The sequence below is a fragment of the Salpingoeca rosetta genome (assembly GCF_000188695.1).
Source record: "Salpingoeca rosetta unplaced genomic scaffold supercont1.6, whole genome shotgun sequence".
Classification (NCBI taxonomy): Eukaryota; class Choanoflagellata; order Craspedida; family Salpingoecidae; genus Salpingoeca; species Salpingoeca rosetta.
In genome coordinates this window covers 960,960-986,923 of record NW_004754928.1, presented here as the reverse complement: position 1 = coordinate 986,923, position 25,964 = coordinate 960,960, and the positions used below count along the sequence as shown (strand labels likewise).

At 54.6% G+C, this 25,964-nt stretch overlaps 10 protein-coding genes across 10 annotated transcripts in view; 4 read left to right on the top strand and 6 right to left on the bottom strand.

Moving 5' to 3' along the window:
• Window positions 1-222: 222 nt before the first annotated feature.
• PTSG_02776 (uncharacterized protein) lies at window positions 223-4,266 on the top strand. The gene is made up of 12 exons (XM_004996222.1): window positions 223-431; window positions 634-755; window positions 980-1,077; window positions 1,328-1,450; window positions 1,672-1,740; window positions 1,999-2,050; window positions 2,267-2,316; window positions 2,579-2,642; window positions 2,881-2,973; window positions 3,135-3,185; window positions 3,524-3,677; window positions 3,988-4,266. The coding sequence occupies exons 1-12, from the start codon at window positions 329-331 to the stop codon at window positions 4,056-4,058; spliced, it is 1,050 nt and encodes a 349-aa protein (XP_004996279.1). The 5' UTR covers window positions 223-328; the 3' UTR covers window positions 4,059-4,266.
• Window positions 3,910-5,809, bottom strand: PTSG_02775 (uncharacterized protein; the record flags this gene model as incomplete). The annotated part of the gene is made up of 7 exons (XM_004996221.1): window positions 3,910-4,295; window positions 4,414-4,591; window positions 4,755-4,843; window positions 4,984-5,048; window positions 5,197-5,277; window positions 5,434-5,510; window positions 5,789-5,809. The coding sequence occupies 6 exons, from the start codon at window positions 5,807-5,809 to the stop codon at window positions 4,424-4,426; spliced, it is 501 nt and encodes a 166-aa protein (XP_004996278.1). The 3' UTR covers window positions 3,910-4,295; window positions 4,414-4,423.
• Window positions 5,810-5,988: 179 nt separating this feature from the next.
• On the top strand, window positions 5,989-7,739 carry PTSG_02774 (uncharacterized protein). The gene is made up of 4 exons (XM_004996220.1): window positions 5,989-6,047; window positions 6,270-6,317; window positions 6,612-6,804; window positions 7,015-7,739. Exons 1-4 carry the CDS (start codon window positions 5,997-5,999, stop codon window positions 7,569-7,571), a joined length of 849 nt encoding a protein of 282 aa, XP_004996277.1. The 5' UTR covers window positions 5,989-5,996; the 3' UTR covers window positions 7,572-7,739.
• Window positions 7,740-7,842: 103 nt separating this feature from the next.
• PTSG_02773 (uncharacterized protein) lies at window positions 7,843-11,983 on the bottom strand. Its single transcript, XM_004996219.1, has 8 exons — window positions 11,558-11,983; window positions 10,832-10,933; window positions 10,584-10,678; window positions 10,079-10,339; window positions 9,761-9,844; window positions 9,451-9,544; window positions 9,099-9,176; window positions 7,843-8,848 (listed from the first exon to the last, which is right to left on the bottom strand). Exons 1-8 carry the CDS (start codon window positions 11,573-11,575, stop codon window positions 8,771-8,773), a joined length of 810 nt encoding a protein of 269 aa, XP_004996276.1. The 5' UTR covers window positions 11,576-11,983; the 3' UTR covers window positions 7,843-8,770.
• Window positions 11,984-12,213: 230 nt separating this feature from the next.
• Window positions 12,214-15,051, bottom strand: PTSG_02772 (uncharacterized protein; the record flags this gene model as incomplete). The annotated part of the gene is made up of 10 exons (XM_004996218.1): window positions 12,214-12,364; window positions 12,580-12,648; window positions 12,797-12,905; window positions 13,183-13,285; window positions 13,560-13,635; window positions 13,893-13,966; window positions 14,137-14,230; window positions 14,444-14,559; window positions 14,751-14,811; window positions 14,957-15,051. 10 exons carry the CDS (start codon window positions 15,049-15,051, stop codon window positions 12,214-12,216), a joined length of 948 nt encoding a protein of 315 aa, XP_004996275.1.
• A 196-nt stretch (window positions 15,052-15,247) lies between these two features.
• On the top strand, window positions 15,248-16,601 carry PTSG_02771 (short-chain dehydrogenase/reductase 10c). The gene has a single exon (XM_004996217.1). It carries the CDS (start codon window positions 15,320-15,322, stop codon window positions 16,574-16,576), a length of 1,257 nt encoding a protein of 418 aa, XP_004996274.1. The 5' UTR covers window positions 15,248-15,319; the 3' UTR covers window positions 16,577-16,601.
• A 222-nt stretch (window positions 16,602-16,823) lies between these two features.
• Window positions 16,824-18,380, bottom strand: PTSG_02770 (uncharacterized protein; the record flags this gene model as incomplete). Its single annotated transcript, XM_004996216.1, has 1 exon — window positions 16,824-18,380. One exon carries the CDS (start codon window positions 18,378-18,380, stop codon window positions 17,100-17,102), a length of 1,281 nt encoding a protein of 426 aa, XP_004996273.1. The 3' UTR covers window positions 16,824-17,099.
• A 158-nt stretch (window positions 18,381-18,538) lies between these two features.
• Window positions 18,539-21,428, bottom strand: PTSG_02769 (uncharacterized protein; the record flags this gene model as incomplete). The annotated part of the gene is made up of 11 exons (XM_004996215.1): window positions 18,539-18,608; window positions 18,773-18,835; window positions 19,110-19,184; window positions 19,411-19,514; window positions 19,653-19,742; window positions 19,891-19,938; window positions 20,129-20,220; window positions 20,333-20,408; window positions 20,507-20,521; window positions 20,809-21,100; window positions 21,355-21,428. 11 exons carry the CDS (start codon window positions 21,426-21,428, stop codon window positions 18,539-18,541), a joined length of 999 nt encoding a protein of 332 aa, XP_004996272.1.
• A 311-nt stretch (window positions 21,429-21,739) lies between these two features.
• Window positions 21,740-24,918, top strand: PTSG_02768 (uncharacterized protein). The gene is made up of 9 exons (XM_004996214.1): window positions 21,740-21,918; window positions 22,093-22,295; window positions 22,502-22,638; window positions 22,900-23,010; window positions 23,202-23,375; window positions 23,541-23,705; window positions 23,874-24,014; window positions 24,169-24,352; window positions 24,604-24,918. Exons 1-9 carry the CDS (start codon window positions 21,767-21,769, stop codon window positions 24,696-24,698), a joined length of 1,362 nt encoding a protein of 453 aa, XP_004996271.1. The 5' UTR covers window positions 21,740-21,766; the 3' UTR covers window positions 24,699-24,918.
• Window positions 24,919-24,960: 42 nt separating this feature from the next.
• Window positions 24,961-25,964, bottom strand: part of PTSG_02767 (peptide chain release factor 2) — a 3,032-nt gene continuing 2,028 nt past the window's right edge. The window contains exons 7-9 of the mRNA XM_004996213.1: window positions 25,684-25,779; window positions 25,476-25,545; window positions 24,961-25,251 (exon numbers count right to left, since the gene is read on the bottom strand). Of these exons, the coding sequence (XP_004996270.1) occupies window positions 25,097-25,251; window positions 25,476-25,545; window positions 25,684-25,779 (321 nt within the window). The 3' untranslated portion in view covers window positions 24,961-25,096. The remainder of the gene's footprint in view (window positions 25,252-25,475; window positions 25,546-25,683; window positions 25,780-25,964) is intronic.

The following is a 25,964-nucleotide window of genomic DNA, read 5'->3' as shown; positions in this document are numbered from 1 at the left end:
GACGCAGTCAGCTTGTGACTGTAACGGCGCACGTATCCCACACACAAACAAAACACACCTCTTCTTCACAGGCTCGTCTCAACGTCCCTTTGTCTGTCAAAAGCCCTCAAGTAGGACAAGAGAGAGGAAAGCAATTGTCTACCACCAGCGTGCCACCCCAGCCGCTGTCGTTCTTGTTCTTGTTCGCTCTCGCCACAACTGCCGCCACTATTCCCAGAAAGGCACGAATGTTGTGGAAGACACACGCAATTTTCGTTAACCAACCCAATACACAGCCAGCCAAGCTTCTCTCTCTCCTCTCTCTCTTGTGTGTTGTGTCTCCCTCAAGATGAAGTCAGTGGTAGCAGTGCTTGGTGTGCTGCTGTTTGCAGCCGTTACCTCCGCCCACGTGCTGGAGCTTGAGCCAGACTCCTTTGACGACATTGTCAACGGTAACGACAAGACGCCAGCCCATGTTTTTGTGGTTCTGTGTCTGTGTGTTTTGTGTGCATGTATGTGTGTGGCAAGGTGGTGGAGGTGGTGTGGTGGTGCCACGTCATCTGATACGCGACAAACAACACAACGCAACACAACACAACACCCGTCCTCACCTCAACGGCACTGCTTCGTGTTGGTGGGTGGTTGTGGTTACAGGCGACCGCTTTGTGTTTGTCAAGTTTTACGCGCCATGGTGCGGCCACTGCAAGTCCATGGCTCCCGCCTACGAGGAAGTTGGTGATGCCTTCTCCCACATTTCCGACGTCGTCATCGCCAAGGTGCTGTTGTTATTTGGTTGTTTGCTTGTTTGCTTGTGTGTGAGTGTGTGTTTGTTTGTTTATGTGTGTTTGTTTGGGGTTACTTGTCAGCGCGTGGTGTGCGTGGTGTGTGTGTGTGTGTGTGTTCCCGACCCACCCACACTCTCTCAAATCTCTGCTTGCCTGCTTCCACGCTCACTGATCCGCTTGCGCTGCAATGCCGCCGTGCACTCACTCAATGTCAGGTTGACGCTGACAAGCACCGCGAGCTTGGCTCCCGCTTTGGCGTGAGCGGCTTCCCCACCCTCAAGTACTTCCCTAAGGGCGCCACCGAACCTGAGGCGTAAGCTTCCAACCCCTCACTTTGCATCTAGTGTCCCTCTCTCTGCTCATTTGCAGTTGCCAACCATCACACACAGCAGTCTGTACCCGCACTTGCCTGTCGATCACCGCCATGGCTCACCAACCAACACCACCATCGCCATTCTCGCGCGTGTCCATCAACCACCGCCTGCCGGGGCCCTCCACAACACAACCGTGTCACCTCACAAACAACCGCCACCACATACTGCGTAAATGGGTTGGCACACCAGGTACTCTGGCGGTCGCGGCGCTGAGGATCTGGTACAGTTCATCAACGAGAAGAGCGGATTCCGCGGTCGCATCAAGAAGCAGCCCTCCGACGTCGTCGTCCTCGACGAGTCAAACTTCGACCAGTGCGTTACAGAGTATTGTATTGTTGTGTGTGTCTGCCATGTGTGTCTGCCGTGTGTTTTTTTTTTTTTTCATGTGCATCTCCGTCCCTCACTCTCACTCACTCGCTAATTGCTCACCCACTCTCCTTCACTCTCACTCACTCGCTAATTGCTCACACACCCTCTCCTTCTCACTCCCCCTCTCTTGCGTGTCAACTGACCTTCATCTCCGCCCCCTGTAGGATTGTGATGGACGAGAACAAGGACGTTCTTGTTGAGTTTTACGCGCCGTGGTGCGGCCACTGCAAGTCGTAAGTCAAGCACACCTTCATTCTGTGCGTGTGTCTGTGTGTGCGTGTATGTGTCTGTGTGTGCGTGTGTGTGCGTGTGTGTGCGTGCGTGTAAACATGTCTGAACACGCCTGTGCACCCATCATGGGAGCAATGCCAACCTTCTTGTTCGTGTCACCACCTTCTGCCATCTCCCTTTCAACATTCCACTCACACGCTGTGCGCTGTGCCTTGTCGTGCCACGATGCTGACCGGTGCATCTGCTTGCGTTGCCTGCAGGCTCGCTCCGACATACGAGAAGGTCGGCAACGACTTCAAGAACGAGGACGACGTAAGTGCGAAGCCAACACTGCCGTGGGGGTTGTTGAGGGGTTGTAACTGAAATGAGGGTGGCAGTCGATGTGGTGGCTGAAGCGGTGGCTGCTTGTCAACTGTTGTGTCTGTGGTACTTGAGTGTGTGATTGTTTCCTTCGTTATCTCAAGCCGCCGTTGTCATCATCATCTACTTGATCTTCGTCGTCGTCGTCGTGGTTGCACTTGCGTTCAGATTGTCATTGCCAAGATGGACGCCGACAAGTACCGTGGCATCCCCTCCCGGTCCGTCACACACACACACACACACACACACACACACACACACACACACACACACACACACACACTCTCTCTCTCTCTCTCTCTCTCTCTCTCTCTCTCTCTCTCTCTCTCTCTCTCTGTCTCTGTCTCTCTCTCTCGAGCACACACATGCAAACACACACACGCATGTACACACGCACACACATATACACACACTAACACACACTACAAGCGCCCATTTCTAACATCACCGTGTCCCCATGTCCTGTCTGTATGTGTGCAGGTACGACGTGACGGGCTTTCCTACGCTCAAGTGGTTCCCAAAGTCGAACAAGGACGGCGAGGACGTAAGCCAAGCACACGCGTTGCACGCATCAACTCATTTTCACCATCACCGCAATCACCCACCCCGATCACCATCGCTCGCACCACATGCACCCGCACCTCAAGTTGCACCTTGAAACAAGCCAGCTCGCTGTGTTGTGGCCACGTTGTTCGTCACTGCTTGCTACCTGCCCACAACTACTCACACAATCCACCACCACCAATATCAACAATATCTCCACCACTGCTGCCTGTGCGCAGTACTCCTCTGGCCGGTCTGAGAAGGACTTTGTTGAGTTTATCAACGAGAAGACAGGCGCCAAGCGGCTCCCTGGCGGCGCCCTCGCTGACGACGTACGAACCTTGGCACCGTGGTGGTAGTGGTGATGATGAGGGCTTGCATCGACGCAAGTGGCCTGCAATGTGCCCACCTGCCTCACTCTCATTCACGCGCTCTTCGTAACAACCCCTCCCTTTCTCCTCCTCTCCGTGCTGCCTGCTGCCTACTGCTGCAGGCTGGTCTCATTTCCGTCCTGGACGAGCTCGCAAAGGCCTTCGCTGACGAGGTGCTCCGCTCATTACAACGGCATCGCTGGTGTCGTGTGCCGTGATGTGATGAGATGTGTTGTGTTGTATGATGTGTTGTGATGTGGTGTGATATGTTGTAATATGATGTGTTGTGATATGGTCTGGTGTGTTGTGTTGTGTTGTGTTGTATGATATGTTGTGATGTGATGGGCGGCTGGGGTGGACGGGTGGTGATTGCTTGTTGAGATAGCCGCACACACACACGCACACACGTATACACGTGGACAGGTACATACATGAATGCGTGTCCCTCACAATATCCCTCCCCCCATCTCTGTTTTTGTGCGTGTGTGTGTGTGCCTCGTTATCACGCCAGGGCGAGCGGGAGAGCGTGCTTGCCAAAGCTGAGGCCGAGGCTGCCAAGCACGACTCCAAGTATGCGTCGTACTACGTGAAGGTGATGAAGAAGATTGCAGACAAGGGCAACGACTTCCCCGCCACGGAGATTGACCGCCTCGAGCGCATCCTCGGTACGACGACGATGATGATGATGATGATGATGATGATGATGATGATGGTGGTGGTGGTGGTGGTGGTGGTGGTTGTTGTTGCTTGTATGCTTGCATGTGTTGGCTGTGTCAGCCGCTTGTTGCGCTTGTTGGGTCCGTTTATGTGTACAGAAAGCGTCATCCAAACACACACATACACTGTACACGCACATCATCTGCATCGGTATCAAGTGCATGACCCCCACCCAATACGCCGTCCATCCCCCCCCCCGCCTCTCATCTCAAACGCACGCACACACATACGCACACACACGCATCCACTCAAAAACAGCTGCCGGCAACGTCAAGGCCGACAAGCTCGACTCGTTCTACATTCGCCGCAACATCCTCAAGCAGTTCTAAATGCGCCCCGTGCCTGCAAGCAAATGCCAGCAAACAACAAGCACAAAATTGCACCACGCACGCACGCACGCATCGCTTGCATGTGAGCGCTGCTGATGCAAGTGCTCTGTGCACCCGCATTTGCTGCACGAACGCGTGTCATGCTCTGTCTTGCTCTTCCCTCCTTTCCTTCCATCCACTCTCCCTCCCCAAGTACACACACGAACACTGACAGCTGCAAATGACGGAACCATGACCCTGAGAGCTGAGAGACGAGCGTGGCGACAAAGTTGAAACCGCACACATACAAACACAAACATAACACGCACGTACACACACACACACACACACACACACAAGCACACACACACAACACCTCTTTCGTTTCATGGAGCAGACGTGTCCATGCTGGCGTGTTCTGTGGCGACTGTTGCGCGCGTGCGCTGCTGTATGGCGGAGCGGGCGAGGGCAACGCTGTAACCGAGACACGCGCCCGTCGACACCTGCACTAGCGACTCGATACGCTGCACGAGCGCACGCACGCTGGACTCGGCCTGCAGGGTGTTTGGATGGGTGGGGATGGGTGTGAGTGGTCATAGGGATTCAAGATGACACACGCACACACACACGTTGCATGCAGCCATGCACACATGCACACACGCAAACACGGACGCACGCATGCGGGGTCTCGTTCATGCAGACGCAGCTGTGACTGACTGCAAAGTCGACGAAGGTGTACGGAATGTCAAAGTCGATTAGATCAAGTATGCTGTCCATCTCAACCACTTGGGAGCCTTGCTGCGGGACTGGTAATTGACACAAATACATGGCATGAGGTTGGTCACAGGAATCATGAAGACACACTGATGCGCACAAGCACTGACACGCTGGTACGCACTCTCCCATGTGATAGCACACGCACAGAAACACACACGCACGCACGCACCGTAGAAGACAAGTAAGGTCTTGTTCAGCATGGACGCTGATATTGACGACTGTAGATCCTCAATCCTGTCCGGCATGGCATGTGCATGCACTTGTAAGCATGGCGGTGTTTGTTGTTGTTGTTGTTGTTGTTGTTGTTGTTGTTGTTGTTGTTGTTGTTGTTGCTGTTTGGCGGTTGCTCGCTGAAAAGGCAAGCACAGGGCGCGTCACTCACTGTGCGGGCTGGGAGAGATCCAGCAAGATGATGTATGCATCACTGGCCACTGGCGCTGCCGACAAGGTCGGTGCAGAGTGGCTTCATGGTGAGTGGGAAGAGTGCGACGAGTGCGACGAGGGGAAGGGGAGGAAGGGCGTGAGAAAGAGACGCGTGGGTGGTGACAGAATTGAAGCAAGACACGTCTGTGGTCGGAGAATCGTGTGCACACAAACCCCAAAGATACACTGCGCTCACATTTCCAGCTGTAGCGGCGAGTGAAGTCGCAGCCTGGCAGCGATGGCCTTCTTCTCGGCCAACGAGTGGCCAACCAACTGTCGCGCACATTGCAGTGGTGGGTTGAGTTGGAAGCAACAGTGCAGAGAAGAAGCACTTTGTACATGTAGGCACAGAGAGAAAGACAGAGACAGACAGACAGACAGACAGACAGACAGAGACAGACAGACAGACACACACACAGACACACACACACACTCACACACACAGACACAGACACACACACACACACACACACACACACACACACACACACACACACACACACACACACACACACACACAAGAGCACAGCAAAGTCCTGCCATGAACGCACAGCGATAACGGCCTCATCCATGGTCGATAAATGTTCATATCTTCCATGAATCCTCCACAACCACAACAAGAGAGAAAAGAGGAGAAAGAGGAGAAGAGCGACCGCACGACATCACACCACCCCTCTTGAGCACGATGGCGGGCATCTACCACCGCACACGCGGTGGCACGCGTGGTGGCCAGGCAGAGTTCTCTTGGTCAGACGGTCCATGTCACGACAGGACAAGAAGCTGCTCGATCAAGGCATCAAGCTCTTCGAGGTTCGTTGTGTGTGTGTGTGTGTGTGTGTGTGTGTGTGTGTGTGTGTGTGTGTGTGTGTGTGTGTGTGTGTGTGTGTGTGTGTGTGTGTGTGTGTGTGTGTGTGTGTTTAAGCATGGGTGCAACATTGCGTTCGATGCCATGATGATCGGGTCTCAAGCATTAGTGTTGTCACTCCGTTCTGTGCACTGACTGGATCACAATTCTGCTTGCTTTGCGTATAGGGTCCTGGTGCAGACGAGAAGCCACGCCAGCTGTCCTTGAGCCACGAGGTATGGAGAAATCATGGAAGGTGGAGTAGGGGGAGAGAGTGAACGGAAGCATGAAAAACATGGGAAGCAGCGAACAGAGACGGAAGGGCGTCAACGTCCATACACACCCATATCCTCACACGCTCGCTCACTCTCTCATTCACACACACACACACACACACACACACACACACACACAAATACACACAAATACACACAAATACACTCACACACACTCACTCTCACTCTCACACGCGCGCGTTCTAATGTACGTCCTTCACCTCACTTCATTTCGTCTCCACCACCCCATATCAGGCGGCGCAGGTTGGGGGCAGCGACGCCGGCGCGACTGCAACAGCAACAGAAGCAGAAGCGCCAATGTCATCGTCGTCGTCAGTGGCGCTGGCGTCTGGCCGGGACAAGTGGGCCGCTGCGGAGGAACTGAGGAGGAAGGAGAAGAAGAGTAAGAAGAAGAAGAAAAAGGCAAAGAAGCACAAGGCAGAGCACGGTGGGTTGTCAACCATACACATGGCATTGCTTGCTTGTTTGGTTGCAGCTGCATACACAAACTGTCATTCATCACACACTCGCACGCCCTTCCTCTCGGTCTTTCTTCTTACTGCTCATTCATCAGTCACTTTTGCTCATACTCAACTCACCCACCCGCGCGCCCTCATGCTCACTCCCCCCCCCCGCGCAGCGCATTCGCGTGCGATAGATTACGACTCATCTTCCTCACACAAGAAGAGAAAGAGGAAGAAGGACAAGAAGAAGAAGGACAAGCGAGACAAGAAGGGTGGGACAGACAGGACAGACAGGACCGACAGGAAGGAGCGCTCCTCCCGCTCCCCAGCCAAGTCGTACAGTCGCGATCACGCACCTCCATCGCCTCGCAGTGCCCGCCGCCAACGCCACGACAGCAACAGTGATGGCAGCGACAATGATGCCCGCAACGCCGGCAGTACCCACGACCGTCACGCTCGACATGATCGTGATCGCGATGATGATCGTGATCGATACGATGACAGGCGTGTGCGTCGGGGCAGCCGGAGTGCGAGTGGCGAGAGGAGTGAGCGTGGCCGCGGCAGGTCACACAGGCGGAGCACAGACGGTGCATACGACCGCAGGCGCAGAGATGAACAAGATCGTGATCGCGATCGCTATGATGCTGATCGGAGGGCAGAAGAGCGGTCGACACGCCACCGCCACCACCGTGGACGTTCGCGTTCCCGTTCACGTTCACCCGTGAGGCGGAGGAGCCGCGATGACCGCTGATGACGGTGATGTGGTGGTGGTGGTGGTGGTGGTGACGTGCTGTCGTGTTTGTTGTGGTTGCTGCTACTGTTGATTGGTTTGCTTTTGTTTGGTTGTCTCACCTCCCTTTGCTTGCTGGTGTGCGTGTGTGTGTGCATAATGATCGATAATACACGTAACATACATCAGCGTCTTCAACGGTGTCCGTGTCAAGATGGAAGAGAGCGCATGTATTGTTGTCCGTGCTGAGGCCATGCATTGGCCCTCTATCCTCCAAGAGGAGATATGGCAGGGCAGGTCAACACGCAACATGCACCAACACCAACACATGGTGTATTAGCCACCACAACCATCTCAGTCAGCACACCATCAGCACCAGCATCACCATCAGAGGTTTCGACTAACCAATGAAACAAAACCACGCACACAGCACACGTGTCCAACGCGTGGAGGGCTCAACAATTGACCATTCATTCCACAGGTGGCAATCACGAACCTAAGCACCGCCACCAGGAAGAACAGCAACAAACAGCGCCACCAAACAGCGTGGACAGGGTGCGCACACAACACAGATATGAACAGTGCAGCACGCAATGGGTGAAATAATCGCGCTGCAAGCGCTTTAGCAGTTTACACACAAACACACACGCACAACATACACACACACGCACACAACATACACACACAACATACACACGCACACATACACGCACACATGCACGCGAAGCGAAATCCGAATAACGGAGGCAGGTAGTGAAGAGAAGAGAGACAAGGGAGTGCACGGGACGAAGAGAGAGTAGAGGAGGGAGAGAGAGAGGAAAGAGGCAAGGAGACAAAGAAGAGAAGTGGAAAGAAGGGACCGAGCAAGCGAATGTAGCGCAGCAACTGTATGCATCGCCACACATACACACGCACAGCAATAACAACAAGGACAACGGAGGTGGAAGGGGGGCATGGTTGAATTAGCAAAGACAAAAGGGGAGGAAGGAATGGAAGTGACACACAGTGATGGGAAGAAAACAACGAATTACCAAAGATGAAAAGATGGGAGGGGGGCTTTGCTGCTGCACACATCGAACTGGGCGCAGCAACTTGGGAACATGGTGTAACCGCAGAAAAAGAAGAAAGAAAGAAACAACAAAGAAAACGCACAACGACACAACAGAACAAGCGAAGCAAGGGAAGCACCGACGCACAACACCTGTGCTTGAGTGTGTCGTTTACATGAGGGGCATGGCACCTTCCAACAGGTGCTGCACACCATTGAACTTCTCATCAATCACCCCTTCAAAGTACGACTGCGCATGTGTGTGAAGGTGTGTGTGTGTGTTGGGTGAGAGAAGGAGTGTGTGTGTGCGTGGGTGTGTGTGCGTGTGTGTGGAGGTGTGTGTGGAGGTGTGTGTGTGTGTGTGTGTGTGCGTGGGTGTGGATGTGTGTGTGTGTGTGTATGTGTGGGTGTAGATGTGTGTGTGTGTATATGTGTGGGTGTGGATGTGTGTGTGTGTGTGCCTGTGTGTGTGTACACCTTTCGAACCAGCATGAGCCCACCTGTCTCATCCTGAAGAAGGCCATCCCGGCGAGGTAGCTGTTGCTGCCGGCCGAGTGGTTTCCTTGCATCCGCGGAATCTGCAATGGTGACACAGGCAGATGCACGTGTCAATGAGTGTGCCGGGGATGGCATGGTGGTGAACGGCGTGCACATGCAACCCCGAAAGTGCGACGGTGCAGCAGAATCAACTCCACAAACAGCCAAGGCGATGCTGCCCTTTCAACCTCCACCTATTCAACAGCAGCACCCTCCTCCTCCACCTCCACCTCCACCACCACCTCCACCACCCATCATCATCATCATCCCCCCTCACCCCTCCTGCTCCTGTTCCTCATCGTCATCATCGTTCACCTTGAGGTGCTCGGAGATCTCGAGGAGTTCGCCCTTGAGATTCTTCACAGAATCTGCCAGATACCGCACGTCATACAACTGCGGGAAGTACAGGCTGTCACAATCACGATGATGGTGAGGGTAGTGGTGGTGATGAGAGATGGTGGTGAGGGATGGGCGATTGGATCGACTCACAAAGACAACCACAGAAAACCAGCCAACCAGACAGACAAACGGACGCAGACACACACACACACACACACACACACACACACACACACACACACACACACACACACACACAAACAACAGCCAGAGATGGAGGACGTACAAGAGGTTCTCAAAGTACTCTCTGGAGTTGTAAGGGAGATATTCGCCAAGCAAAATCTTGAGGAGGTACGCCATGTTGAAGCCGCTGTCATATATACACACGCGCGCGCACGACGTGAGTTGAGTTGAACAATGATTGGCAGGCACTCAAGGGCGCTAGTGGGTTCAACTGCCACATGAACAATGCCAATGCCCTTCGCCTACTGACGTGTGCACCAACAACCACCCACCCTCACACACACACACACACACACACACACACACACACACACACACACACACACACACAGACACACACACACACACATAGGGCGCGCACCCTCCAAAGGTGATCCAGGTGACGTCGTCGGAGAGGACGAGGTTGCTGCAGGTGAGGAGGCTGGCAAACTGCTCGTGGGACACGCCGTCCCGCTCGTTACGCAGCGGGTCAAACCCGGTCGACCGCAGCAGGTCCAGCGACGACTGGCTGTATGTGTCGGCCGCAAGGTCGATTCTGAAGTTGATTTGCCACGAGCAGCACTTTGGCGGGAGATTGCCCTGCTCGTCCAGCAGCGTGATGCCAAGCTGCAGCATGTTCATGCTGCGGGGATGGGGTGGTGGTGGTGGTGGTGGTGGTTGACACAAAAAATGTGAGTGATGGTAGCACAGGCGGGAAGAGTGTGAGGGTGGAAGGACGGCGAATTGCTGGAAATGCACCGATTGTCGAAACGACAGACAGACAGACAGACGTACACGTACACGCACACGCACACACACACACACACGCACGCACGTACACGCACGCACACGCACACGCACACACACACACATGCGCACACACGTACAGGTTGACGTTGGCGATTATCTCCTGCAATACAAGCTCGCTACCCGAGTCGAAATCACCAAGCACTTTGCCGACAACGCCAGGGAACACCGTGTTCTGTGGGAACGACACAAACAAAGCGCAGAAACGCAGCGGTGAGAGTATGTATGCGCCCGCGAAAACAGGAGCCGTGCACCAGCTGTTGCAGTGTGCGGCCGCAGGCACTGATTCAGCAGCAGCTCTGAGGAAGGCAAATGTACAGCAACGCACCATGGCCACGTATGGATAGTGGATGGCCGTCTCCTGGATGAGCGCGATCTCATCCTCGAGATTAAACGCCCAAACGTCTCTGGGCTCCCGTGGTATCACGGGCTGCACAAGGAACAGCGAAGCGAAGAGGTGAGCAAACGCGGCGAGTGACGGTGTGTGTGTGTGTGTGTGTGTGTGTGTGTGTGTGTGTGTGTGTGTGTGTGTGTGTGTGTGTGTGTGTGTGTGTGTGTGTGTGTGTGTGCGTACGGTACTCGTAATTTTAATTTTCTTTTGCTTTTTTTTTTTTTTTCTGTGTGTTTTTTTTTGCAATATGGATCAATCAGACCTGGATGCATTAAGGAAGTCTCACATTCCTGTGACTTAATTTTTCGTGAGTAAACATACCATAGTCCTCCGACGTGAGAACAACAGCTGTAGGACGGGCTATACCTTCGAGTAGAAACTTAACTAGCGCGGCCGGTCCATCGGTGTGTGTGTGTGTGTGTGTGTGTGTGTGTGTGTGTGTGTGTGGGCTGACACGTTGGCAGTCGATAACACACGACAACGCTCGCACACAGACACAGGGACAGGCAATCACACACACACACACACACACTCACACACACACACACACTCACACACACACACACACACTATACCCACACACACTCATTCACTCACTTGCCCACACACAATACACGCACTCACACATACACACATTGACTGTCGACAAGCATGGGCACTCACAACGTGGGGTCGAAGCATGCTGCGATGATGCTCCTCTGCTCAGGAATTGTTGCTCTGCACAAACGTGGGGGCACTGAGAACCGAACCGCTGCCCAGCAAGATGACGGCGAGGAGGAAGCCAAAAGATGGAACGGCGACAAAACAGAAGCGCACGCGACACGCACGAAACAGAAACAGGGGCCAAGCTTCTGGCGCGGGAAACGAAGACAAACGGGAGGAAAGCGTGCTGTTGGAACAACGACAGAGACCAATGCGTGGCGTAGCCACGAAAAGGAAGAGAAGGTCGTGTACCACCAGTGCGTTGCTTGGATTGGATGGTATGGGATGCGTGGCTACGGTGAGCGGTGGCAGTGGATGTGTGGATTGGAACTGGCACAAACAAACTGTCTGCCTGTCGGTTGTTCGCTCTGTGTGTGCTCTGTGTACTTTTTTTCTGCCACTTGCAAGTGGAAGAATAAATTGTGGACCAGTCGCATATTTTTATCAAGACACGGGTTTTCTGCAGATGGTGCACGAGCTGAAGAAGACGAGACGAGACGAGAGAAGAGATTGAAGGGAGAGGGGAGAAGACATGGAGCAACACAGCAAACAGACATGACAAGTCACACGCACACACGTAAGACACACAAACACACGCAAGACACACAATGTGGCGGTCATCTTCGCGATGCTGCAGGTACAGGGGAGGGTGAGGACGTGGCAGGTGCTGTTCCCAGCAAGCGCACGAGCCGGTTTGTGATTTGGCGGGCAGGGCTGCAGATGGGCACAGACTCTGGCGCCCACCGGTACAGCGACAGCTCCTTCGACCTTGAGGAGGGTGGAAGGTTATGTGTGTGTGTGTGTGTGTGTGTGTGTGTGTGTGTGTGTGTGTGTGTGTGTGTGTGTGTGTGTGTGTGTGGGTGTGTGTGTGTGTGTGTGTGTGTGTGTGTGTGTGTGTGTGTGTGTGTGTGTACGTGAGGGGAACGAGCACACGACATTGGGCAAGAGATCAACCAACAAGCCAACAAGCAGTAGCAACTCACGTTGGTATTGGGTTGTTTGCTGTCGCCATAATCACATAGAGCGGGAACAACATGGAAAACACGGCCGTGCTGTACAGGCAACAATGGGATAAGAGGGGAGAGGATGTGCTTGGCGTGAGAAGTGGGTGCAATTCAATACACGCACATGAGGGCAGAGGAGACATCAAGGCAGGCACAAACACCGCAAAGCAATGTCAACCAACACACACACACACACCTGACGAAAAACTCCCAGAAGAAGGTGATGATGGTGAAGGGAAAGCCAAAGCCGAAGAAGTAAGCCCAGTGGCGCTCAAAGAACTTGATGCGCTTGTTCAACGACCATCCTAAGCACGAGGCACAGCGGAGGAGGCGGAGGAGGCGGAGGGAGGTTGTGAGTAGTTGGGGAGGGTGATGGGCTGGTGGATGGAGGTGCGGGTGAGGGGGAACACAGACATATTGATAGCAACACACACACACACACACACACGACATACACACACACGCACACACGCACGCACACACGCACGCACACACGCACACACGACATGCACACGCACACGCACACACACACGACATACACACGCACACACACACACACACACGACATACACACACACACACCTGCGTTGATCCAGCCGTATTCAAAGCAGTAGAGGGATGTGATCCAGCAGGAGAAGATGAAGCTGAGGACGGGACCAAAGGGCGCGTGCGGCAGAAACGCAATCTGACAGCAACAACAGGGTGACACAAGGAGGTGGTGTGGCGAACGTGGAAATGGGTGGATGGGATGGCGGTTAGGTGGGAGTAAACGTGGTGGGGGATGGGAACAAGGCAGCATGGAAAAGCAGCGCAAGCACGAGACGAATGAAGATGGGCAAGCGACCATTTCAACCAACAGGCGAACGCTTTCATGCACAATACACACACTGCAACGCACACGCACATACGCATACACATGCACCAATGCACACTGCAGCGTACAACGGCAGATGGCGCACCTCTATGACCATGATGGTCTGCATGATGAAGCTGTAGATGAGGTCAGCGACGTTGAGGCTGAGCCACCCAACAATACTGCCACGTGCAGAGTGCGTGATGCAAGGGGGTGTTAAAAAGAAATTACTTGTATGGTATGGACAGTTGTGGGCACTTCTGTACGGATGCACGCACGTGTAGTTGTGTGCGCACATAAGCGAACGTATGCGTTCACACATGCGCACAGACACATAGACTACAGTGTACGTCCACACACAAACACACACACACACACACCACACACAAACACACACAAACACACACAAACACACACACAAGCACACCAACACGCTTACTCCTGCTGTCTGATTTTGTCGTAACCGGCGAGCGCTTCGCCGCGAAAGACGCGGAAGGAGATGTTGGCGACTTTCTGTTGGTGGTGGCAGTGCACGAATGTGCAGTGGCGGTGGTGAGGTGCTGTTGTTGCACTGTGCACGCAATGCGGGCGCAGGCAGAGGGGCGTAGTGATTGCATGAGCATCAACAGCAAGGTCAGATACAGAGAGACGCAAGCGTCGCAGACACACACACACACACACACCTGGTAGTAGAGGGAGTTGAGGACCTTTGCGAGGAAGAAGAGAGGGAATACCCACGCAACGTTGAACACGACCCACAACGCTTTCTCCACAGCACTGTGTGTGTGTGTGTGTGTGTGCGTGTGCGTGCGTGTGTGTGTGTGTGTGTGTGTGTGTGTGTGTGTGTGTGTGTGTGTGTGTGTGTGTGTGTGTGTGTGTGCATGAGGACAAAGCATGTGAAACCGTAAGCAACCGCAAGGGAGGTAATCGATTGGCAAGACAAGCAAAGAACCAACATACACACACTCGTACATACACGTACACACATACACGAGCGACGCGTCGCTGAGGAGACGGTTCTGTTCCCGCTCGTTGGCGTTCCATGTGTACACGAGCACAAACTGGATGCTGGGTCGAAGCAGCAAGTTATAGAACACCAAGCTCCCCTATCCATATGAACGCACGTGCGTGTGGTTGTGGGTGGGTGAGAAGACGTGTGCGTGTAGGGGCGAGGGGTGCGAGCAAGCAACCACGAGAAGTCTATACGGGCGAGCAGGCAGACACACACACACACACACACACACACACACACACACCACACACACACACACACACACACACACACACACACACACACCATGAAGAGCCAGCCGTTGAGGACAAAGCAGTTGCCTGCGTTCTGCCTCACTTCTTGGTTACTGCCAACGTGCATGGACAGCGCAGATGACAGCGACGTGAGGGAAGGACAGGCACAACACCAACAATGCCGCAACAACACATCACAGCAACAACCGCAACAACCGCAGCAGCCGCACCACCGCAAGCAACGCCGTATTTACCCACTTGTAAAGGAGCTTGATGGGCTTGATAAAGTTGCAGGCGTCCGAGACACCCGCGACCACGCAGTCCCATGGCCCCTTTGGATCTTGCGCTCGCATCAGAGAGTGAATCAAGGTGTGGTGTGTCGGTTGATCAGCGGCGTGTGTGTGTGTGTGTGTGTGTGTGTGTGTGTGTGTGTGTGTGTGTGTGTGTGTCTGTGTGTGTGTGTGTCTGTGTGTGTGTGTCTGTCTGTCTGTCTGTCTGTCTGTCTGTCTGTCTGTCTGTCGCTTTCTTGCTCGTTTGAATGTTGTTGTTGATGACTGTGTTGCGTTTTTGCTTGCTCTTCTTTTCTCACAAGCAAGCAAGCACTGACAACAACGCAAAGACATGGTGGTGAGTTGGTGGCGAGTGGGTGTTGGCGTGGGGGTGTTGGCGGTGCTGCTGACGCTGGGGTACAAGGTGGCCCCACTGGACACGGCCGCAACTCTGCAAGCCGTGCTGCTGATCCCCGTTCACCTGGGCAAGGCCGCGGCGCTGGTCATCGACGCATCCTACCACGCCGGGTTCGTTGTCGTGGAGCTGTGCCTCGCGGCTGCCCGTGCTGGCTTACAGGTCTACAACCCGGAACACGTCCCCACCCCACCGCATCAGCAGGCACAGCAGCAGCGCTCCGTGGACGTGAGCTGGCAGGAGGCGCTGCTTGCAGCACGCCACGACATCTCCGCCTTTGACGACGCCGCGAGCGGCAATGACGCTCTTGCCTGGACTAAAGCGGGCGTCGTGCCGGGCATGCTGAACCAGGCGGTGGTGATCACGGGAGCATCCTCAGGCATCGGGAAGGACGTGGCGCTGTTGGCTGCGGAAGCCGGCGCTGCGCTGCTGCTGGCGGCGCGGCGGATGGAGAGGCTGGAGCAGGTTGCAGAGCAGTGCCGCCGAGCTGGCGCTACATCGGTGCACATTGTGCGGTACGACGCGACGCGACCCGAGGACGCGATGTCGCTCGTCGAGACGGCCGCTGCCCGGCTCGGCCGCATTGACACGCTCATCTTGAACGCGGGAACGGCCGGCACGTGGTCGCGGCTGGAAGACCTTCCGAACACAGACGCGCTGCATTGGCTGATGGAGGTCAACTACTGGGGGTACGTGCGGGCGACGCACGCCGCACTGCCGCACCTCAAGCGCACGCGCGGGCGGGTGGTGGTTGTGAGCTCGTTCTACGCGCGGATACCAGCGCCCTTCCAGGCCGGGTACGCAGCCACCAAGCACGCCCTGCACGGGTTCTTCGACACGCTGCGACCGGAGCTGGCCGCGCACGGCGTCAGCGTCACCGTGCACTGCCCGGGCGGCGTGAAGACGGAAGTGCAGCGCAAGTTTGTGCACGCGGACGACCGCCACCGGCACATGGAGCTGAGCATGCCCTCCTACCTCCTGGCGTCATCGCGCGAGTGTGCCGCGTCCGTATTGTGGGCTGCGTACCGCCGCATGCGGGAAGCGTACTTCCCCCTTTACGCGGGGCTGGCTGTGGACGCCCGGACCGCGTTTCCGGCGGCGTTTGACAGCGCATACACGTGGGTGGTGAACCGCCACGTGAGCCAGGACACCTTCTCCCTTGCTCCAGCAGCACACGCGGACCAGGAGCAGTGAATGTGTGTGTGTGTGTTGTGCTTTGTTTTGTTGTGTGTGTGTGTGCGTGTGTGTGTGTGTGTGTGTGTGTGTGTTGTGCTTTGTTTTGTTTTGTGTGTGTGTGTGTGTGTGTGTGTGTGTGTGTGTGTGTGTGTGTGTGTGTGTGTGTGTGTGTGTGTGTGTGTGTGTGTGTGTGTGCGCGCGCGCGCGTGCGTTCGGGAAGACGTTTACGTCGACATGGGGGGGGGGGGCTTGTGGTTGGTTTGGTTGTGGTGTCCGCCTTCTATTGTCGTTGTTGTTGTGACATGACAGTTGGTGGTGAAAGTCAAGGACCAATGAACAGTGGTAGGCGTACAGGATGCAGTCACAGAGTTGAAAGAACGAAAGTTGACGCTAAGAGAGGGTTAAGGAATCAGATGAATGACAGATTGGGCAAGGACAACCAAGAAGTTCACACACACACACACACACACACACACACACACACACACACACACACACATCCATACACCTATACACGCAAAAACACGCACACACACACACATCAGCATCCCGGATCGATGACGAGGACGGACTCCGCATAGTGTGGAATGCCGTAGATGAGGCCGTTTGGACCGAGAACCGCGCCATACCATTTGCCTGTCCCGCCAAGGTCGTTGATACTCGTTGTATCAATCGTGTTGGTCGTTGGATCAATGATGAAGACGGATGAGGAGTCGAAAGGAATGCCAACGACGTTGCCGTTGGGTGCCAGCACACCGTCCGCCCAGTCCCTGATGGAGGACTGAGAAACAGCACGAACCTGGCTGGTCGTGTTGGTGGCTGGATCAATAACAAGCGTCGATGCCGAAAGAAATGGGATCGTGTAAATGAGTCCGTTGCCTGCAAGCACGCCGGCAAGCCACTTGGCGCTCGTGCCGAGGCCACTGATGGTGGTGAGGTCCATGGTCATGGACTGTGGATTGATGATGAGGACAGAGGCTGCACGGATTGGTGTGCAGTAGATAAGGCCGTTGTCTGCCAGCACACCGCCGAACCACTTGTCATAGTCGGAAGCGAGACCAGCCATGGAGGTGATGTCGGCTGTGTTGGTCTCTGGATCGATGATGAGAACAGAGGTCGCAGACAATGGGATGCCAAAGATGACGCCGTTGCTGGCGACCACGCCACCAAACCACTTGTTTTGCCCGGAACCAAGCGAGTGAATGCTTGTGATGTCAATGGTGTTGGTGTCTGGGTCGATGATGAGCATTGTTGGCCTGGAAGCAGCAAACATGTAAACGAGCCCGTTGTCAGCTAGTACCCCACCAGCCCACTTGCGATCGTCTGCCCCAAGTCCGGAGATTGTGGTTGTGTCGACGGTGTTGGTGCTGGGATCAATGATAAGCACGGAGGATGCAAAGTGCGGCGCGGCGTATATCAGACCATTGCCCCCAAGCACACCATCTGCCCATTTTGAAGCCTGCGAGCCAAGTTGCCCAAAGGTCTTTGCACTCGGCTCCACCCGACGACACAGTCCATCAATTGCGCTTTGCTGCGCGAAGGCCGTGCTCTGCAGCGCATCGATCGTGCTCTGCTGCGCGTCGATGGTACTCTGCTGCGTTGAGAATGCCCGCAACAGCGTGTCCATTGTCTCGAACAGCCCATCCACTTGCATCCCGTTCACGAACACGGGCTGGCTCATTGGATCGCTAGTGTTGATGTGAAACGCGCCCGCACCGTCCTCCTTCAGCGTCACCCCTCCAACAACGCCGATGAACGGCATCATCGTCAACAACAGCGAGCAACTTGCCACCACCACCAACGTCAGGCCAGGGTTGTTCATCTTCCTTCGTTGCTGTCCGCAAAGTTTGTTCGAAGGTTTTCGCGCTTTTGGGCAGCAAACAACAAAGTCAATGGAAGAAGAAGCCACGTCTCCTTTGTGCATGTGTGCGTCGTGTGGATAGACTTATTTTATCCATGTGCGGTCGCTTCCCTGCTCGCTCATGGCCGGGCAGCATAGCTCATGCGCGTTGTTGTGCGAAAGCGCTCCTTCTCGTCATCAGGCTCAACGCTGTCACAGATAAAACACACACACACACACGGTGGCATTTGCAATGGTGGTAGTCGCATAGTGAGGAGACAGGTACAGCAGGCGAGATGGTGTTGGAAAAACAATGGCCATGCTATGAGCTCTCGCATCACGCACGCATCAACCCGCCATCTCATCTTTCACACCTGAAGATGTCGACGTTGCGAACAAAGCCAGATTTCTTGACACGCGTGTCCTGCAGCAAGTGCCTACGAGACAGGGGATGTTGTTGTTGTTGTTGTTGTTGTTGTTGTTGTTGTTGTTGTTGTTGTTGTTGTTGTTGTTGTTGTTGTTGTTGTTGTTGTTGTTGTTGTTGTTGTTGTTGTTGTTGTTGTTGTGAAGTGGTTGATGCGAGGAGGGACTAAAGGTGAGATGGGGAGGGCAACAATCGAGAGGAGGGTAAGCCGAGGGATGTCTCGCTCCAGTTTCGCACACACACACACACACACACACACACACACACACGCAATCCATCTCTCGCACTTGTTGCCATAGAGCATCCTGTGGCCCTCGTCCATGGCCTCCTGGTGCTTGTTACCAAAGTTTGTCTGTGTCCATCTGAAGACAAGTGAAGACGATAGGAGAGAGAAGGGGGAGAAACGAGAGAGTGCGTGTCAGTGGTGGTAGCACACACCCGTGCAAACGACAGCAGGCACACATCCACATCCGCACACACAGACACACACGCACACACAGACACACACAGACACACACACACACACACAGACACACACACACACACGCACACACACACACACATACACACATCATGCTGCAAGCGTACGTTGCGTTGGATCGCGTGTTTGTTCGGTTGAAGTACTCTGTCGGGTCAGAACGCGCCAGACGCGCCGTTGTCGGCACGTCTTTCTTCACAGGCTCGCCATACACCTGTTGCACACATGCCAACAGCAACAACAGCAACAGCGTAAGCGGCACAGCACCTGGACCACGCACGGCTTTCCCTCTGCGCATACCTTGAATATACACGCACACAACACCACTCGTTACTACCATCCACTACATTACCTGGTCTGATCGTGGCGGGAGGAAAAAAGGGCGGGGCCGATAGCCGTACTCGTACTGTGACGGCTGCTTCACAATCGGCGGCAGCCGAAACTGCACAAATACGCACACACACACATGACGCGCGCGTGTGCCATGTGCATGGGTGAGGCGGAAGAGTGGTCATAAAGTGCGGTGTTTGTTCAGCATGACATACGTGCAACAAGCCAGTACCGTCACACGGGAGGGGTATGAGGCACACCTCCTTCTTTGGAGACTGCGCAAACCGAGACCGCGTTTCTGTTGCTTTCTGCTCGGCACACAGTCGACGCGTCAACAAAGACGACAAGGAGGTGATGTGGTGGTGAGGTGTCAGCAACGGGCGTGACCAAGCAACCGCACCCACGCAACATGCACCTGGTTCATCGCATCACAGACACAGACACAATCACACACACACAGACACACACACACACGGACACACAGACACACACACACACCTCGAGTGGCTCCAGTGAGGGCTCGAATGCGCTGGTTTGCAGGTTGTTTGTAAAGGCAGAGGATCGGGCCGCATGTGTCGCGCGCGCACCCGCTGTGTAATGTAATACACGCATGTATGTCGTGGGTGTGAGTGTGTTGAGTGATGATGAAGGCATGCGGGCCAAAGCATTCACAATTCAGGGGCACACAGTGCACGCATTTACCTGCGGTGCCCGGGACTTTGTGCTCTGGGTACAGCTGTGCTGGACGGAAACTCTGCCTTGCCTCCGTGGTCAGCGTCTGTGAAAGCAACGAACACCATGAGTACATACGAAGCAAGTACACAAACAAACGTCAACTCACGCACACACACACACACATAATTCGGAGTTGCGTACCGATGGTGGATCGACCTGAATCAACAAGCAGCCACAACCATGTGAGGGTGAGCTCATTCAATCCACAGCATACATGTCACATGACATGTACAGACAGACAGACACACACACACACACACGCATACACACACAGACACACAAAACGCACACACACGCATACACACACAGACACACAAAACACACACACACGCATACACACACAGACACACAAAACACACACAGACACACAAAACACACACACACACACACACACACACACACACACACACACACACCTAGCCCTCTCCCCCCCACACACACACCTCCTTGGACTTTGGGAGGGTGTGCTGGATCTGCGCACGGTAACCGCTGGAGCGCGTGGCCGCAGCGCGAGCGCTGGCGTAGTGCGCTGCAGCGTACTCTGCGCCCTGTGTGCCCCACGTCTTTGGGTGCATGGTGCGCTCGGTTTCATCGAGCACAGAGCCATGGGCCTTGTCATAGTCACGGGCAGTGCGGGTGGAGAAGTGGAGTTGTGGGCTGCACAGGTTGCGCAGGCCATCGTCGTCGTCCACCTCCGGATTGTACACAATCACCGGCCGCGTGTTGCTCGCATACCTGCGCGTGAGCAGGATGGAGGATTTTGAGACAGAAGGAAACGGGAGGATGAGCACACTTGTATGCTCATGTGTACACATGCTTGTGCATTGGCATAGGTGCTGCACATACAACGCACACACACACACACACACGCAGACACACGCAGACACACACACACACACATGCACACACACACACACACGCAGACACACACATGCACACACACACAGCCACACACACACACAGCCACACAAATGCACGTGTTGGCGCACCCGGTCTGCAAGCGACTTTGTGACTGCTGCGCAGGGATCTGCAAGGGGGCCACGGAAGACTGCTGCACCGACATTATGGCAGACAAAAGCGCTTGATTCCTAGCGTTTGATGCTCTCTGCTGATGTTCCTACAGCGAGCAAGGAATGAACACGCCAACAAGGTGAGCCAACTTGAGCGAGGGGAACAACAACAACAACAACAACAACACACACAACAACAACAACAACAACCACAACAACAACAACAACAACCACAACAACAACAACAACAACAACACAGCAGCCTCTTCTTCTCTTGACAACAACACACCACCAACCACCGCGCGTTTTTCTTTTTTGGTCAGTGCAGTTGTGAAAAGTGGCTGGAGATGTACATGATTTTCTACAACCATTGAAGCTGATCAATGCAGACATGTCCTCCCTGCAACCCACGCCGACGATGGTGTACTCGTATGTGAGTGCATGCACCGCTGTTGTGCTGGGACTGTTGCTGTTTGCACAGCGCAAGCCGTCGTCATCTGCAGCAGCGAATAGCACCCACACGGCCGCATCCAACTCATTCAGGTTCGAAGGAGTGAGTTCTTGCGACTGACATGCTCGTCAATGCTTCAGCTTTCCATGGCCTCACTCCAACACGCACACACACATACACACACATACACATACATACACACACACATACATACACACACATACACATATACACACTGTAATGCGCATACCTTGCGCCTTGCTCAGGCAGTTCCAGTGGCGGTTTCTCACGGTGTATCTGGTGATGACGGCCGCGGATTGGGCGCAAGGGCCCTATGTCTACAACTTGTACGAGCACTACGGGTTCTCCATTGCCCAGAACGGACAGCTGTTCATCGCTGGCTTCGGTGCATCCCTCACGCTGGGCACCATTGCCGGCAGCCTCGCGGACAAGCGTGGTCGAAAGTTTGGTGAGATGTCAGGCCCACAACCCATCGGCTCTCGCTTGCATGATGTTGTTGTCGTCGTCGCATGCCTGGCGGGTGAGAGTGGTGTGCGTATAAAACCACACATTACGTGCAGCCCAGCGGCTGCATCTTCGATTCCCCACACGAGCTCATACGTTGTGTGCTTGCCTGTGTACTGTTGCCTGCCACCACGGTTGCTGCTCGCCTAGGTGCTGTGCTGTATGGGCTGCTGTACATGGCGTCCTGCGTCACCAAGCACTTCAACAGCTTCCCCGTCTTGATTGTCGGGCGTGTGCTCGGCGGCATTGCCACGTCGCTCCTCTTCTCCGTGTTTGAGGCCTGGATGGTCAGTGGTCCGCACCAGAGGGCGAGAGAGAGAGAGAGAGAGAGAGAGAGAGAGAGAGAGAAACGCAGACGAGCACAAGGGCCTGTGTGTGTTTGAAGAGGGGGATCAATGGAAGCGGCTGTAGTCAAGTCAAACGTTCATGTCACGACGCAGTGCTTGTGGCGTTGCTGCTTGACTATGTTCTCCATCTCAAATTGGTACACCCACGTACACCCTGTCGTTCTCCTGCATCTGCTTGTGTGTACTTCGGGGATTATTCAGGTTGCAGAGCACGAGAAGGCAGGCTTCGACAGCACGTGGCTCGCTTCCACGTTCGCGTACATGTCTGTAGGCAACGGCATCGTCGCCATCTTGGCCGGATGGGCCGCACAGGTCAGCTTCAGATGAGACAGGGAGTGTACGTGCATGCTGTTTGCTGGTGGCTTTGTGCATGCAGGCATGCAATCTTGCGCATGAGGTCTGCTGCAATAACAGCATCAAGATGAGGTGCAACACCCCCCACACACTCTCCCTCTCTCTCAGCCACGGTTCACACTTGTTGCTTGTGTGTTGTTGTGGCTCAGGCTGCTGTGGACCTTGCTGGTCACCCTGTTGCACCGTTTGACTTTTCCTTCGCGCTGCTGGCTGTGGGGACCGTTGCCGTTTGGAGCACGTGGGGCGAAAACTTTGGCCAGGCCGGAAGTGATCTCCAGTCGAATTTGGCAGACGCCTGGCGCGCCATTCGCACAGACCGCAGCGTAAGCGATGCACGTGCTGGTGTGTGCGTGTGTGTGTATGTGCGTACATGTGCGTAGTTGCGTGTATGTGCGTAGTTGCGTGTGTGTGTGTGTGTGAATTGTGAATTTCATGCAATCAATAACACTGTTCATGCATCATCCACCCATTCATTCATGGGTGTTCAGGTGCTGCTGCTTGGAACGCTGCAGTCGCTGTTTGAGGGCGCCATGTACACGTTTGTGTTCATCTGGACACCGGCGCTACAGGAAGGGGCGACCACCTCTCTTCCCCTCGGCACCATCTTCGCCACATTCATGATCTGCTGCGCCATCGGTGGCGCCCTGTTCAAGGTGGGATTGGCGGTGATGATGGCAGCGTGATGGTGAAGATTGAAGGGGTTGTTGTCTCGACCTTATTAGCTTGTAAGATGTGGCATCAACACGGCGCTGTGTCACGTGTACGCCGTCTCTCACTCACGACACCAACACACACCTTGACACACACACACACATGTGCAGTGGGTGTCTTCGAGTGGCGGTGCAGCTGTGGATATGCGATCTGTTCTGTTTGGCGTGTTCCTCTGCGCAACCGTCTCTCTCGCTGTTCCCGCCATCACAACAGCGACACATGCGAGATTCGCAGCCTTTCTTCTTTACGAGGTGTGTGAGCGTGCATATTATTTGTATGTCAATGAGTGCTTGTTCACATGCACATCTGTGCGCGTGTGCACAACCCAACCAATACACACCACGTCCCATATGTATTAACACCGCCCTCGCACGTCACCGTCTTCACCACCACCACCACTATCAGGTGGCCGTGGGTGTGTTCTGGCCGGGTATGGGGACGCTGCGCGCTGCGTGTGTGGACGAGCGTGTGCGTGCGACCATCCTCAATCTGTTTCGTGTCCCCTTAAACGTGATGGTGTGTGTGATCCTGCTCTATGTGGGGCAGCTGGCCATCTCAACCGTCTGCCTCCTCCTCGCCGCAACGCAAGGTGACACGTGTGGCGCCTTACAATTCACTTTGCACATCCAGCGCAGATGAGCGCACACATCGTCACACACACACACACATCGTCACACACACACACATCGTCACACACACACATCGTCACACACACACACACACACACACACACACATGCAAGCTGTTCGGATGACTCTTTGGTCTGATTCACGTTGGTTCGCATGAATCGTATCATCACCATTGCCATCACCGCCCCTCACCGCCACCAACGGGCAACAGCGGGCTGCTGTGCGCTCATCTGGATGATGCCTGCAGGCACGTCGAACCGCTCGCCTCCATCCACATCACAAGCACACGCGCAAGACAAGGTGTAGAGGAGGGGGCGGGGGAGAGGTGTGATGAATGTGGTGATGCAACGTTGTGTGTGCACCGCATCGATAAGTTACGCCATGTTCCGGCTGTGTGGAGTTGTGCCAGCCACGCTCGATTCGCTCGTCACGCCCCCATGGCTTGCTGGCCAGTTACCATTTCTTTAATATGCGCATGTGTACATACACGCACGTGAGACATCATTAAATACAAGCAGTACAATCGTAAAACAACAGCGGCGTCAACAAGAAGTAAACATGCGAACAGGTGATCATATGAGCGAGGGTGTGTGTGTGTGTGCGGCGCATAAATGTAAGCTTACACAGACAGAAACGCGCGCACACACATGCACACACACGCACAAACGGACACACACACAGCCCGTGCCACTGTAACGATGATGCTAAGCGCTGTGTGTGTGTGGTGTAGCGGCGTCCTCCTCCAAGACGTGCAGCAGTCGCTCCATGTTGTCGTGCTGGCGAAGCGATGAGATGATCCCGTCCAGGCCGTCGTCCTCAAGCACGCTCGACAGCGACGCCCGCACATTCACGCGGTGGTCTGCATGTGTGAATGTGTGTGTGTGAGGGGGGGGGGATGGGTGTATGTGTGCGTATGTGTGTGCGTGTGTGTGAGTACACGAGCATCTATTTGCTTCCGCATATGCTGTCTCATCTACACACACACACACACACACACACACACACACACACACACACACACACACACACACACACACACACAAGCGAACGCATCGCCACCACCGCCACACCCATCATCGTCACCTGTGACGCGGTCCTGCGGGAAATTGTATGTGCGAATTCGATCAGAGCGCGAGCCAGGCGTTCCTCCAATCTGTTGGTACAGCGATGATTGCGGTGGTGGTGGTGGTGGTGAGATACAGTGTGCGCATGCACAGCAGACAGCCATTTCTAATCACAACCGCCACCACGGCCATCGTCATCATCGCCATCGTCATCATCGTCATCCCACCAGGGCGCGTCGCTGTTCTGCGCGTTCGAGCTGCGCTTTCTCGCGCTCCTGCTGGTACACACGCGCACGAATCATCTTCATCGCCACATCCCGGTTCTGTGCACACACACACACATGCGAGGAAGTGGGGTGGGGAAGGGTGAACGGGGAACGGGGGGAGTCATGGTGAGACATTGGTTTGTAGCAGTGAGACGAGATGTGGACAAACAAACACACACACACACACAAACACACATACATACACACATACATACACAGACACACACAAACACACAGCCACA